At 43.9% G+C, this 13,321-nt stretch overlaps 1 protein-coding gene across 3 annotated transcripts in view; it reads right to left on the bottom strand.

Moving 5' to 3' along the window:
* Lrrc49 (leucine rich repeat containing 49) overlaps positions 1-5,516 on the bottom strand; it is a 95,424-nt gene extending 89,908 nt beyond the window's left edge. For 2 of the 3 annotated variants that reach the window (XM_055622283.1, XM_055622281.1), the window contains exons 1-3: positions 5,277-5,516; positions 4,592-4,648; positions 2,420-2,507 (exon numbers count right to left, since the gene is read on the bottom strand). In XM_055622283.1, the coding sequence (XP_055478258.1) occupies positions 2,420-2,507; positions 4,592-4,648; positions 5,277-5,324 (193 nt within the window). In that variant the 5' untranslated portion in view covers positions 5,325-5,516. Of the gene's footprint in view, positions 1-2,410; positions 2,508-4,591; positions 4,649-5,276 lie in introns of all 3 variants that reach the window. The other variant, XM_055622282.1, reaches the window with a different exon arrangement.
* Between the last annotated feature and the right edge of the window lie 7,805 nt (positions 5,517-13,321).

Below are 13,321 nucleotides of genomic sequence, written 5' to 3' on the forward strand. Positions count from 1 at the left end.
ACAGAAGGTTGTGCCCCTCCTCTGTCACACTTGTCCCGGCTCCCCCTCCAGACCTGTAAGCTCCTGGGAGCTGGCCTCATTTTACATCTCAGCAGAGTTCAGAAGCAGGAGGCAACCAGTACATGAACTACTCTTCCACTTTATATGGGTTTTATTTCTATTAAAAAAGGAAAATCAGAAATTCCTGCATTTTATAGAAGGAGGTGCCATAAAGTGCTCAGAGGCAAAAATGGCCTACAGCTGGTTTAACACTCAGTGTGGTGTAGGCTCGAAGGCTGACGATGGTCATGTGAGAGGCGGTAGACGGACAGGTAGCTGCAGGGGCAGCCCAGCCCGCTGCAGTGAGCACTGTCTCCTCCTCCCCACCGTGTACAGATTTTACATGATTACTTATGGGACTTGATGAGATTTTGGTAGCACCAATGGAGTAGCCAGCTCTAAAAAACCCTGAGGACACAAGACTAACGTTTAGTGACCTCAACAGGCCTGAAGGAAAACACACATGGAGGGTGAGAGGAACTAGCTCTGAAACACTGAGCTCCTGTGCTTGGACCGAGAGTGCCATTGATCATGTTGTGCTGGATGCTGCATGCATGGCTAATTTTTAAAAAACAATAAATGTCTGGGATGGGTTATGGAGGGCTAGATGTAAGAGGCCAAACTTTGCCAGACAAGCTTTAAATTTATTTTAAACTTTGTGAATTTAAATTTTTTCCAGAGTTGTATGCTCTGAGTTGTAGAAAATTGAGTACAGAAGTCAAGATAACGGCTATAGCTTGCACGGCTCTCTTTACACAACACCGCCTAAGCATGGAAGAGGTGCACTGGAAATCAAGTCCACATTTGAGACATAGCAAAGAATGTCTTGTCACAAACAATAATTTTGAATGGATCTTTTAAATAGAAGTCAATTCAATTTCTGCCTAAACTTATTTTTATTTTGTATTTTATGAGTGATGGCTTTTATATATAAAACTTTGCCTCTGGGGTTCATAAAATCAATACATCCCCACTACTTCCTCATCAGCAAGTATCTAGTAGTGCTTTTGCACTGATTATGCAAAATTACCACCAATTCCTTATTCTAACCCTAAAAAAAAACTGTGAGAGAGTATGTTTTATTCATAGCTGATGGAAAAGTAAGATATTATGTAAAAAATGTGAAAGAAATCCACAATGAAAACACAAAATAACCTGTTGCTGAGAACTTGAAGCCTTGAGTCTACAGCTACCCACGGAACAGGAGCGAAGGGAGCGCACAATCTAGAATGCACATGGAACCAAATGAAAGAGGCAAGACACACGCTTCCACACTACAGATACAGATCTAGAACTAAGCTGATGTCAGTTCCAGGAATTGACAAAGTTTTGGGTGGAGGATGTAGGAAAGAGAAGAGATGAAAAAGGTTATACAGGTCCAAGAGGAAGACCCAGAGATACTTAAAAAAGAAAAAAAAAAAAAAGACATACTAATCAATATTCAAACTATTCAATACTGCGCCTAGTTCCTACAGTAAAGAAATAGATCATTGAGGAGCCCCTATTGAATAGCCCTCTTGTACAGACATCTAGACACAGCAGAAAAAGCTACAGAGCCAGAAAGCATGGGAGAGGGTTGCAGAGAAATGGGAAGCAAGTGTTCCTAGGAGGCAGAGGTGGGGCTATAGCCAAGGACCCAGAACTGACTAGCACTAGCACACCTGAGTAACTAGCCCAACTGGAATCCAATGCTCTCAAGGAGGCTTTCCATTGGCTCTAAAACCATCTTTCAGCAGTACAGCCCCCTCATGTGATGAGCACCTGCCTAGGGTGGTCCACAAGCCACATCAGCACCACGGCTGGCTGTCAGAGTGACTGTGGCATCGTGAATGCACACCCCAAACCTGCCAAATCAGCATGGGAAGACAGAGACGCACTGAGAACCTGAACTTTTAACAAACCCCCAAGTGAGTCACGCCAAGATTAAGGCATTAAAGATGATGAAATGCCTGCGATCGTGTGACAATGTGGGAGAAAGACAGTTTCTTTCTACTCCTGAATTTCCACTGTTTTCTTATTTTCAAAATACTTGTCTTCCTATACCATCTGTTTTACTGATTAACCATTATTTTTATCTCTAATATATGATCAGAACATTCTTGTCCTATTGTCTACTGTAAGCCAGTTTCAAACTAAAATAGGGCCTGTTTTTTTTTTAAAAAAAAATGCACTGGAAGCAATACACTATGGCGTGTGTGTCTGTGTGTACGATCTATATTGCCAATTCTGATTTAAACAAAAAAAAAAAAAAATCAAACCAAATTTGTAACCAATTGAACTATTTCATTTTGTAATTCAGGTTTATTTGGCTCTAGTTGTACAACAACATTAAATAATACTGTTCAAAGAAAATGAATCTGAGTCTGCTTACTGTCAGTACCTTGTCTGCTTGCGTAGTTTCTCTCCAGGTCATGCTGTAACAGTCTACCAGGAAACGGTGGTGTTTCTCTATTAAGCTTTAGTTCAGGCTGAAAAGCGGTGTTTAAGAAAAGATATTGGGAAGAAAAAATTAACAGTCAGAAATGAAGTTTACAGTGAAATAACAGATAAAATGTACTTTTAAAAGGGATGGCCCTAGAAAACTTCAAGAAGGGCCTCATATTATAAGATTCCATCTATATGAACTAGCCATGGTTAGAAAATTCATAAAGACAGAAAGCATATTTCCAGGGATTTAGGATTCATAGGGAATAGGGAGCAACTGCTTAATGAATATGGAATTATGTTTGGAATGATGAAAATGTTCTAGAACTAAACAGACAAGATAGTTGCACAACAATGAGAATGTCCTTGATGGCGCTGAGTTGTAAACTTTAAAATAGGCTAAACTGGAATTTGCATAGGAGGTGAAATTTTCCAGACACGAAATTAAAGTCAGTTACACAAGATCAGACTAAAATACTTCCACATTCTCCACAAATACGATTCACAAACACAATGACTGAAAGGATTATTTGTTCAATAAAAAAAATGCAAACAATAAAAGCTAAAGTAGAACTGTTTTGATTTTTAAATCCTTTATATGTCTAATTGTAACACAATAACATTGCATACTTAAGAATTTAAGAGTGGCTCGTTAGCACAAGCCTATAATCCCAGCACATAAGAGGGAGAGGCTCTCTGTGAATTTGAGGCCAGCCTGGTCTACAAAGCGAGTCCAGAACAGCCAAGGCTACACAGAGAAACCCTGTGTTGAAAAAAATCAAAGGGAAAAGAAAGAATTTTAACTATTTTAACTAATTTTTCACAGCAGAACTGAAGATCAAACACCAGAGTGACCTCGTGTTTATCCATAAAAGGTTTTAAAATATATCTTCAAAGACTTATGATGCTTCTCATTCACCCACCCTTTCACGTCAGCATTTGCATCATATCATCAACACTACGAGTTTACACACACGGAAGTGAATGGTACCTAAAGGATGTTGAAAACACAGCATTCCTAAAAGCATTGTAATGGGAAAGGACTGACCTGGCAAAGGCAATCAGGAGAGTCTCACAAACAGTCCATTATGCCTGATTCTGATAAATACATTTCCATTAATTCAGTCGTTATTGGACATGACCAAATACCAGGGGATTCAAACAAGGAAGTGGTCACCACTTTCACATCTAAATGTAATTAATCAGCTGCAGCCTCCTAATTGGAGGTCCCATCCATTCACCCAGCTCTGGCCTCATTTATGCTATTTCTGCTACTGTCTGTAAACTCCAGCCTTTATGCTAAAGAGTTCTTCCAGTGATATCCATTTCACAACTTTTTAAAGAACAACTGAATTGTGATGGTTGAGAATGTACATTCTAGTTAAAGGCAGAAGTGTATTGTATACAAATAGCACGGGCGGAGAGGGGGTGAGTATACGTGAGTGCTGGGGTGAGGCAGGAAAGGAAGAAAAAAAATCTCAGAAAGCAAATGAAAACCCAGAGATTCTAGAAATTTCCAAGATATTACAAGTAAACGGTATGAGTGTAGAAAGATGTTTCAGTGTTTCATGGTTCACCTAACAACCATGACAGGTGTCTCACAGATGCCTGTAACTCCAGCTCTGGGGGATCTGACACCTTCCTCTGGCTCACAGAGACACAGACACACACACACATGAATCTCACACTTAATACATTATAAAAACACTGTAACAATATTTTCACTACTAAGCTAGTTTTTCTTCTCTAGTTTGAAATGAGGCATAGAGTGAAACCCTCCTAAACTGTCATATTTTCTCCTTCCTGAGACACTACCATTAGAATGACACCATCATTTTACCTATAACTAAGAAATAAAAGCATTTCTCAATTAAATTATGTCATACAACCAATTTTAAGAAATGCCTTCTCCAGAAATGTTTAAATGTAAGGAATAGGGCTCTCGTAGTCAATGGAATGACCTAAATTGAAACAAGAGGGGTGATTTGGTTGAGTGTAGGCAGAATATACTTTACATTGAAGACCAAAATAGAATCCCCAAGTCAGAATCTATTTTTAATCATGCAACTATTTGTGTGGAATATTTAACAATTTATTTTCAACAAATATAAATATGATTAAATCTTACTTTGTTTTTGTCAGGAAGTGACGACGTTTGAATAACCAGATGAAGTCCACAGTTCACCTGAAATGTAAAAATTAAATTACAAAATGTTATAGGCACACATTCCCCCCACACACACACACACACACATGGTACAAAGTTAAAGCTTGGAACACACTCAAATGCTCCATCTTTGTTGGCTTTTCTGGTAAGTAACCAGAAAATAAGCAGATTTGTAAAATCATGTCTATAAATTAAACGCTTTCATTGATTTATTTTTCAAAAATTCGGAGGCACCAATTTAACCCACCTTCTACCTCAGGCTTTGGATCCCCACAATTTTTCCTGCCAGTCAATATGTCAGTGTTCGAATGAAGGAGGTTGGGAGTGTCTAAGAACAGGTTCCTTTCTCAATTGAAAAATGAAAGAAAGAAGGTAGGGGGTAACTAAAGGAATCCCAGTGTTTGCCCAGCAGACCAGCTCCACCTCCTGGGGAGCTCAGATCCTGGACAGGATTTTAAGCATCTATCAGACAATATTCAAATACTCTCGGAGTGGTTTGGACTAGCGCAGGAACCCCTAGCCTCAGTCAGACAATAGCTTGAGCAGCCTTGGTCCCAGTACTGCAGCCCATCACCTACGACAAAGGCTCCAGGCAGAGAGGACAAGACTAATGGAAAGGAAGAAAAAGCAGGAAGGCCCAGCTCACGTTGTTTGCTGCCCGGCCAGAAACGGAGCGGTATTTCCCGGGAATCATGGCAGGAGACTGTCCAGGATGTTCGATCCTCCTTCGAGGTAATGCTACAGCTAAGATTCAAAGAGACCAAAAGGGGTCATCTCCCAGGCAACCCGCTCAGTGGTTGCCATAGAAACCACCATTTCCGGTCTGGTCCTCGCCCCAGATCTGCCGGGCGGCCGAGTGGCTAGCCTCCGGGTGCATCTGTGGGGCCCGGTGCGTCAGCACTTCCTCGTTCTGCTCTTTTTCGGGCCGCGTGAAAACAGCGGGAGATCCGGAGGAGCCTAAGAGGGGGAGGAGGCCGGGCACATCGGTGGCTATGGCAACCCTGACTTCCGGTCCTTGTCCTTTTACCACCCGCCTCAGCTCTGCCCGCGGGAAGTTTGATTCCCTTTCCCTGCGCCTTCCTGTTTTCCTGGAAGAGTCGCCGGGAAGAGCTGGAGAAAGATACCCAGAACCTTCTCTTTTGGAACCCCAGTTGCGCTCTTCCGCCGAGCCGAGGCCGGGAAGCCCGACTCGGAGACCAACAGTGAGGAAGAAGTCAGCTTCCCCGAGGCCACTGCTGGCTGAGGGACCTAGTGTGCCGGACCTGGGAGCCCCTACTGCCTGTCCCCAAGACAGCCGACCCGTCAAAAGTGGCTGAGGAACGAAGCTGTGAGGCTACTGCTGAAGACAGGCTTGCTGATAGTAATCCCTTTCCATACCCAAACTCATCCAGAAATTAACGTCCTCGGGGGGCTGGAATCATTATAGCTGCAATTCCCAGACCAGTATTCTTTCTGCAATAATGATCCCACATCTGGGGGTGCCTGGACTCTTTCTCTTTAGAATACTAAAAAGTCGTATTCTATTACTGTTTGGAATGCAAACACACAATTTTTGGAGAAAAATTATGTACTCAATTTACACATCCTCGAATGTGTGTGCGTTTTGTTGTTGTTCTTTGTTTTGGATTGACCCTTGCCCTTCCACACCTGTTCAGTTTAATACCACTGTCTCAAAACGTTCATAAATGTAATATTGACCTTCTCAGATTTTGGTTCCTCTATGTTCCTTCGTGTTACAAAATGATTGTAATCACAGTTGACGATTGGCCCATGTGTCGTGCTTCTGAAGCCCGTGTTCAGCCTGTCCTCTCTTCACTGGCTCATTTTCCGGCAATGTTTTGAATGCTAAATACCCTGAATCTCATGGAGACAGTAGATGTGGTGATGAGAGAAGACTGGGCACCTGAGGTAGCACTGTGGAGCTGCATGAAACTGTGGGAGTTAGGCCACGCTTGTTGCAGCCGCAGCTCAGGGGAATTACCTGTTTGTTGTGAGCTTTAACTGCAGTGCTCTCAGCACTCCAACTGTGATGGTTGAGCATGTTTGTTGCTTTGACTAGGTCTATCATCAACTAAAATGCCAGGCCCTAGGAACTCCTTTGAGAAATCCCTTGACCCGATCATTTGAAGCAGTCAGAACCCACTCTCAGTGTGAGCGGCGCCTTCTGCTGGCAGCTCAGGTGAAAGGAGATGAAAACCGGAAACTTTGCCTTCTGCCTGCTTGCTTTTCTCCTGGCAAGTTTTTTTCATCTCTCTTGTTGTTGCATTTCTTATCCAATATCAGAGAAAGCTTCTTAGGGCTTCCAACAGTGTCTGAAGATGAGCAGCTCTCCAGGAGTCCTGCTGGCTTTACCTGCCAGCCTGAGAGACACCCAGCCCTGTGGACTGAGCAACTAGCAGATTCCTAGTATCTCTGGTACAATCACATCCTATAAGGCAATCTACTAAATCACCTCTTACTACATGCTGAGTATATCAGTCTCTTCCTTATAGAAACTAACTAATACACCAGCCTCCCAGTTTCCGACAAACCCAAACCCACCCTTCTTCAGAAACTGTTCAGTAATGAATCTGGATGCTCTAGTGAGTCCTGCTTAGTGGATTTCTCTAGAGTGCTCTGATCAAACCCAATCGGTCCTGTCAGCTCTCTGGTAAGATGCACCTGGTCACTGACTACTGTATTTCCTTGAATGTGTTTTCTCAGATGCTCAGCTAATAGCTGTTATAGTAGGGATAGAGGTGTTCCACGTGTTTAAAGCTCTAGACAGTTCAGATCTTCCCCGTGCTCTGTGAAGAAGACCCTGTCAATCACAGACTCATTCATTTTGTGTATGTGTCCATTCTTTTCATTGTCCAGCTCCCCTGAAAAGGTTAGAGCTTTAAAGAACTTGGAAAATCCACCAATCAGAATGCTTCAATTTGTCAAGGAGAAAATGCAGTGAAGTGGTTCCCAACACTTGCACAACTGTTTAGTGATAGATGACATAAGACTCTTCCCTAGCTCATCAACTTAAAAAATTATTTATGTCCAGTTAGATGGCTCAGCCATTAAAAGCACTTGCCACCAAGCCTGGTGACCTAGTTCAATCCCCAGGATCCACAGATAGATGGGGATGGGGAGAACTGACTCCCTCAAGCTGTCCTCTCCACGTGCACCATGGCATATATGTGTACGTACACATACCAAAAAAGTAATAACGCATAAAAACCCAGACTGTTTAACTGCTTTACGTGACTGTCATGTACCTGCCCTTTGAATGTTCCGCAATCTCTCTCTAGATCCTATTCTTAAGTTTATTTTTAATTTAGGTGATTCCCTCTGAGGCAAGGCTTGACATTCACATGCGTCTAATTCCTGATGTTGCTGTAAATAACTCAGCTACCAGGTGTTGTCACACTCATCTGCTTTCCACCACCAGGACTTCCTGCCCCTGGAAAAGAAAAGGTAGATCTTCTCCCCATGCTACCGGGGGGGGGGGGGGGGGCTGGGAAGTATCCCGAGGAAATTACCGCTGCCCGTTTAGGCCAGAAGGATCCCAGACACCTGGGACATGTCTGCTATTATTCTAGGATGGTATTTGTAACTTCATATTCTCAACATTATGCTGCACACTGAGATAGCTAAAACCACATAATCCTTAGACAAGTTTCTAGTTGGACTAAATTTTAATTCAGGTATTGTTTTAGCTACTGCCACCAGGGAATAATGAATCTCTACAGCCAAGGATTGTGCCTTTGTTATTTCTATATTTTCTCTGCTGATGCTTTATTTCTTCACTAACAGTACTGCCTAGTTGATAGATTGCGTTAAAGACCAAAAACTTTCAGCATTCCCATCAAAACATAAAATCTGTTTTTTCACTTCTTGACTTTGTGTTGACAACGTGGCTTACTCTGGCCAATTGAGTTACCAGGAAAGGTAACTCAAGCTGAGATTTGAAAAGAACCTGGGCAATGGGGTTCCCCTTGGTGTGTTTCTGACCCCAGGACTACACGGAAAACTACTTCGTGCTGAGAATGCACAAGACTTCTAGAGAAGCAGCTGGCTCCTTCAAAGAGTTCTCCAACTGTCCCTGTGTGGATGATGACACTGGGCCACTGAGGCTCTCCTTACACATGAGGAAGCCATAGAGCACTGAGCCTGCCAGCACAGACCTCCCAGTCAACCCCGGGAACTGTGAGATGAGTCAGCACTGTGTTTTAATCCATCGAGTTGTGGTGTCATTTGTTATGCAGCAAAGACTACCTGATATACCGGTGGTTTATCAGACTTTGGTTTTTGTTTTTGTTTTTTTGAGACAGAGTTTCTCTGTGTGGCTCTGATTGTCCTAGAATTCTTTCTATAGACCAGGATGGCCTCGAACTCACAGAGGTCTGCCTGGCTCTTCCTCCAAGTGCTGGGATTAAAGACATGCACCACAACTGCCTGGCCATCAGACTTTCTTAAAAAAAGAAAAAAAATATCAATTATTACTCTCTTCTCTCCTCACCATAGCCCTCATCTTCCTATTCTTCTACACTGATATATTTGGTTAGTAGTTTTGAGTGTACATGGTGTTTTACTTCAATGATACAACAATAGCCTATAATTATAAATTACAATCGGGTCAGTTGGGGGCTGGAGAGATGCCTCGACAGATCAAAGCACTTGCTGCTCTTGCAGAGGCCCCAGGTTCAGCTCCCCAGACCCCATCCAGCAGCTCACAGTGCCTGAAACCTCCGGCCCCACCAGCATCTGAACATGCCGATAAGCAGGCGCATTCACACACACCCCAATACAAATAAGTAAGTATATTTTTAATTGGGTCGATTGCAGATGTAAACTTAAATCCAACTTGGCTCCCACGTGTTTTCTCTCATGGGTTTTGGAAACTCTTGAAGAAAAACATGTTCCCGATTCTCTCTGTGTTCTACAGTTTTAGAACTAAATAACTTTCCACAGTGGACAACAGCTGTCTTGGATCTGCTTGATGAGCCTTTCTGGCGTAAATTGCCTCTTTTAATTAAAAATGCCAGCAATTTTCTCCTTCTTGACAAACTTCCTTTTAGGACATGTAAACTTTTGGAAAGTCTAAATTACATCACAGATTTATCTCCAACACTATTCCAGGCTTCCAGGACATGATTTCAGATCCCCCAAACTGGATATCTTGGGATGTTATTTCCAAATACCCATTCCTGGATGCGAGGGCGATCTGCATGCGACATCTGTCACCCCCTTGATGGCCATGGTTGATTCAGCTGATCTGGCCTGCCAGGCGGGTGTCCCTGTCCTCCCTCACCACTGCGTGTGAGTCCCTCGCGAAGCTGCGTGCTCGCTCAGTGGAACAGGACAACCTTCCCCGAGGTATGTGAGTAGCTGCGCTTCCCTGCTAGAACCTCCAAATAAGCTCAAGGTCCAGATACTCATTCCTTAGGCTCGCGTCTTCACAGTCATTTTTAACACTTTTCATTCATTCAATAAACTGAGGCTAAAACAGAAACCACAGAAACCAAATTAAAAAAAAAAAAAATCCGTCCTTGTCCTCAAAGATCTTCCAGCATATTGAAAGTCTAAAAATGAATTTCCACCATTTTGTAGTTAAGACTTGATTCCCAGGAGGAAGAAAGACTGAAAAACCAACACGAGGACCCTGGGAGACTGGGTTAGGAAGGACCCTTCAGGTTTATTCCTAGCAGTCCTGCCAGGAACCACATCAGAGCGGCCTCACGTGACCCGGGAGGCTCCCAGAGAACTGCTAAGCAACTGCGCAACGTTTGTGCGCTTTCTACGCGTGATAAACCACAGCCGAGCTGTGTGGTGTTCTGTGTGGCGCTCTGATGACAGAGTGTGGGCTGGCCCGCAGCAGCCCCTCCCGATCCCATTTGCCATGACTCATCCGTCCCAGGCTTCGGGTCTGTAAATGCAGAGAGCCAAGCTCGGCGACTCTCATTCTGCATTGGTCTTTGCTGTTGGGATCATCTTAGCCCAGTACAGGAAAAGAATTTTGCTTTGACGTTTTCCAAATTTAAAATAAGCTGTCTCCCGGTTTCTGTACCACGCTGAGGTAACCAAACAAAACCTTCCAGTTTGTGAAGCTGGGTGTAAGAAATAGAAGTGTCTGAGGAGGGACAGGGAATCCAGAAAAAATTCTCCACTGAATATGTTTGTTTTGATGGGTTTGTTTGTTTTTTTGTTTGTTTTGCTACAGCTCATTACTGTAATTTTAGTCATATTTTCTTGTTAACAAAAGAACTAAAACACCCCGGGGAGTAAGAACAAAGAAAGTTATATAAATGAATAGTAACCTGTTACTTTGGGACATAATTACAAGGAAGAGGAACCCACTCTAATTAGCTTAAGGCCAGAAGAATATAGGGAAGACTGAGAGCATCTTCCTGGGTGCGGCGAGTGTTTGCTGCGTGGTTTCTGAGCTCGCACTGTACTGACTGCGGGAGCTGGTGAAATTGCAGCCTGCAGCAGTCTCCTCTAGTGGCTGGCTACGGCCCTCACAGCCCTGCGTCTGCATTTGTCCACAGCACAGTAGCCGCCTAACCACAGCCGGGAGTCTGCCACTCCAGGTTTACAAGGCCACTGATGGATTCACCTTGGCTCAGATGTCTGTACAGTATCCAATCACCTACCAACTAGAAGGATGAGGTCTCTTTAACGCAGCCTCTTTGGGGAGGGCACTACAGGAGGAGGCATTATGGGTGGGGATATTATTTCAGGAGATTAGGTATGAAAGAAACAGCATTTAATGCATGAAAATGCTACCATTCAACCATCAAACTGACATTGCAGTGTGTGCTGTGAGGTGGCAACAGAGAGGGGTAGAAAGGTTGATATACTGTATCGTTGATGTGCCATACAGGCAACTCTGTAGCCTTGGCTTTCCTGTCGTGTGTGTGAATTGCGTGTCTGTGTGCGCACAGTTGCACATGTATGTACATGGCATAGAGGCTGGAGAACAACCCCCCATGTTGTGTTTTGGGTGCCGTCCACCCTCTTCTGTTTGAGGCTGGCCGCCCACTGGCCTGGAAGTTGCCCAGCCACCTGTTTCCGCTTCTGCCGCGCTGGGATTGCAGGCTCACGCCACCACACCTGAGTTCTCTTTTAAGATTTAGGTTGACTTTCAATTGTGTGCGTGCATGCATGCATGTGTGTGCGTGTATGTGTTGAAGGTGAACTGTGCACAAGCCTGCAGTGCCTGAGGACACCAGGACAGGACATCAGACCTCCCAGAGTTGGAGGTGCAGGACTCTGCCAGCCACCCTGTGTCCACTTCTGTGCTGGGAAATAGACTCAGTGCCCTGGGAGAGCGGTGGGAGCCATCTCTCCAGCCCCATGCCTGGCTTGTTTTCCTGGGTTCTGGGGATTGACCTCAGATTTTCCTGTTTGACAGTCTGGTGCTTTGGTAGCATCTACCCAGCCTGTCTTGGGCTCTTCACTGAGTAAAACAACACAAGCATTTTTATCTTGTCATTGAAATCTTTCCCTAGGTGCTTTGATGGTGGCATCATGTTCCACTATGGGGATTTCTGTGATTAATGAGCTGTTGCATATGTATATAATTTCCATATGTCTACCTCTCTATACGCAGCCACCTTTGTCCTTCAAGGAGCAGTGTGACGCAAAGTAAAAACGATGAGCTTGCCTTTTGAGAAGTGGTTCTCAGCCTTCCTGAAGCTTCCACCCTATAATACAGTTCCTCATGTTGTGGTGACCTCCAGCCATAAAATTGTTTTCGTTGCTACTTCACAACTGTTATGTTTGTTACTGTTATGAATCATAATGAAAATATCTGTGTTTCCTGATGATCTTAGGAAACCCCCCAAGGGATCACGACCCCTGGTTTGAGAACCCCTGCTTTAGCAGGTCTGAGCTGTAAGACCGGACTACCCCGTTCCAGTTTTGCACACTGACATATTATAATGGCTTATTGCTGTGTCTTTCATTTCTGACAGTTTCTTTAGAGATACCTAACCTTGAGGTTTATTAGATGGTGCTGATACTTTGTTTTCCTACAAAGTTTGTGCCAAAGTGTACTCCCATCTGCAGTGATGAAGTGAGGTCACTGTAATTCCCATTTGAACCCCACAAGGGAAGGTTTTACCAGTGTGGTTCCTCGATTTGGTTGAGCAAAGTTTAAGGTGATTCTGAAAGCATGGTCCCCAGACCAGTAACATCAGCATTACCTTGGATCTCATTAGAAAATCAGATTCATTAAGCTCTTTTTAGACTTACTGAATCTGAAACTCAGAATGAGAGGCAGGGTCTGAGAGGTGTTGGGGGAGGGCGAGGAGAGGGAGGCGGGGATACGGGGATGCGGGGATGAATGTGTTTGTGTGTCCAGAAGCTGACCTTAGCTACCGTTCCTGTTTTGTGAGACAGAGTCTCTGCTTTGCCTGGAGCTTGCTGATTCAGTTAGGCTGATGGAGCAGGAACCTTGCCAGGCTCAGCCTCCCTGGTGCTGTTGTTTCAGAGTATCGCCACCGCATCCTGATTTCATTTCGGTGCTGGGGATCAAACTCAGGTCCTTATATTTTCAGAGCAAACAATTTGCTGACTAAGCCATATTTCCAGGCACAGGATTTGAGTTTTAAAAAGCCGTCTGGATCAAGTTCAAGTTTGGGAAGAACTGGTTGAAAGCACTGAAGAGTCCTTGCCAAGCCCGCAGAGGTGTTTGCCACTTGCCTTTAAATACCTAAA

Source organism: Psammomys obesus, unplaced genomic scaffold (assembly GCF_907164565.1).
Source record: "Psammomys obesus unplaced genomic scaffold, mPsaObe1.curated_primary_1811, whole genome shotgun sequence".
NCBI lineage: Eukaryota > Metazoa > Chordata > Mammalia > Rodentia > Muridae > Psammomys > Psammomys obesus.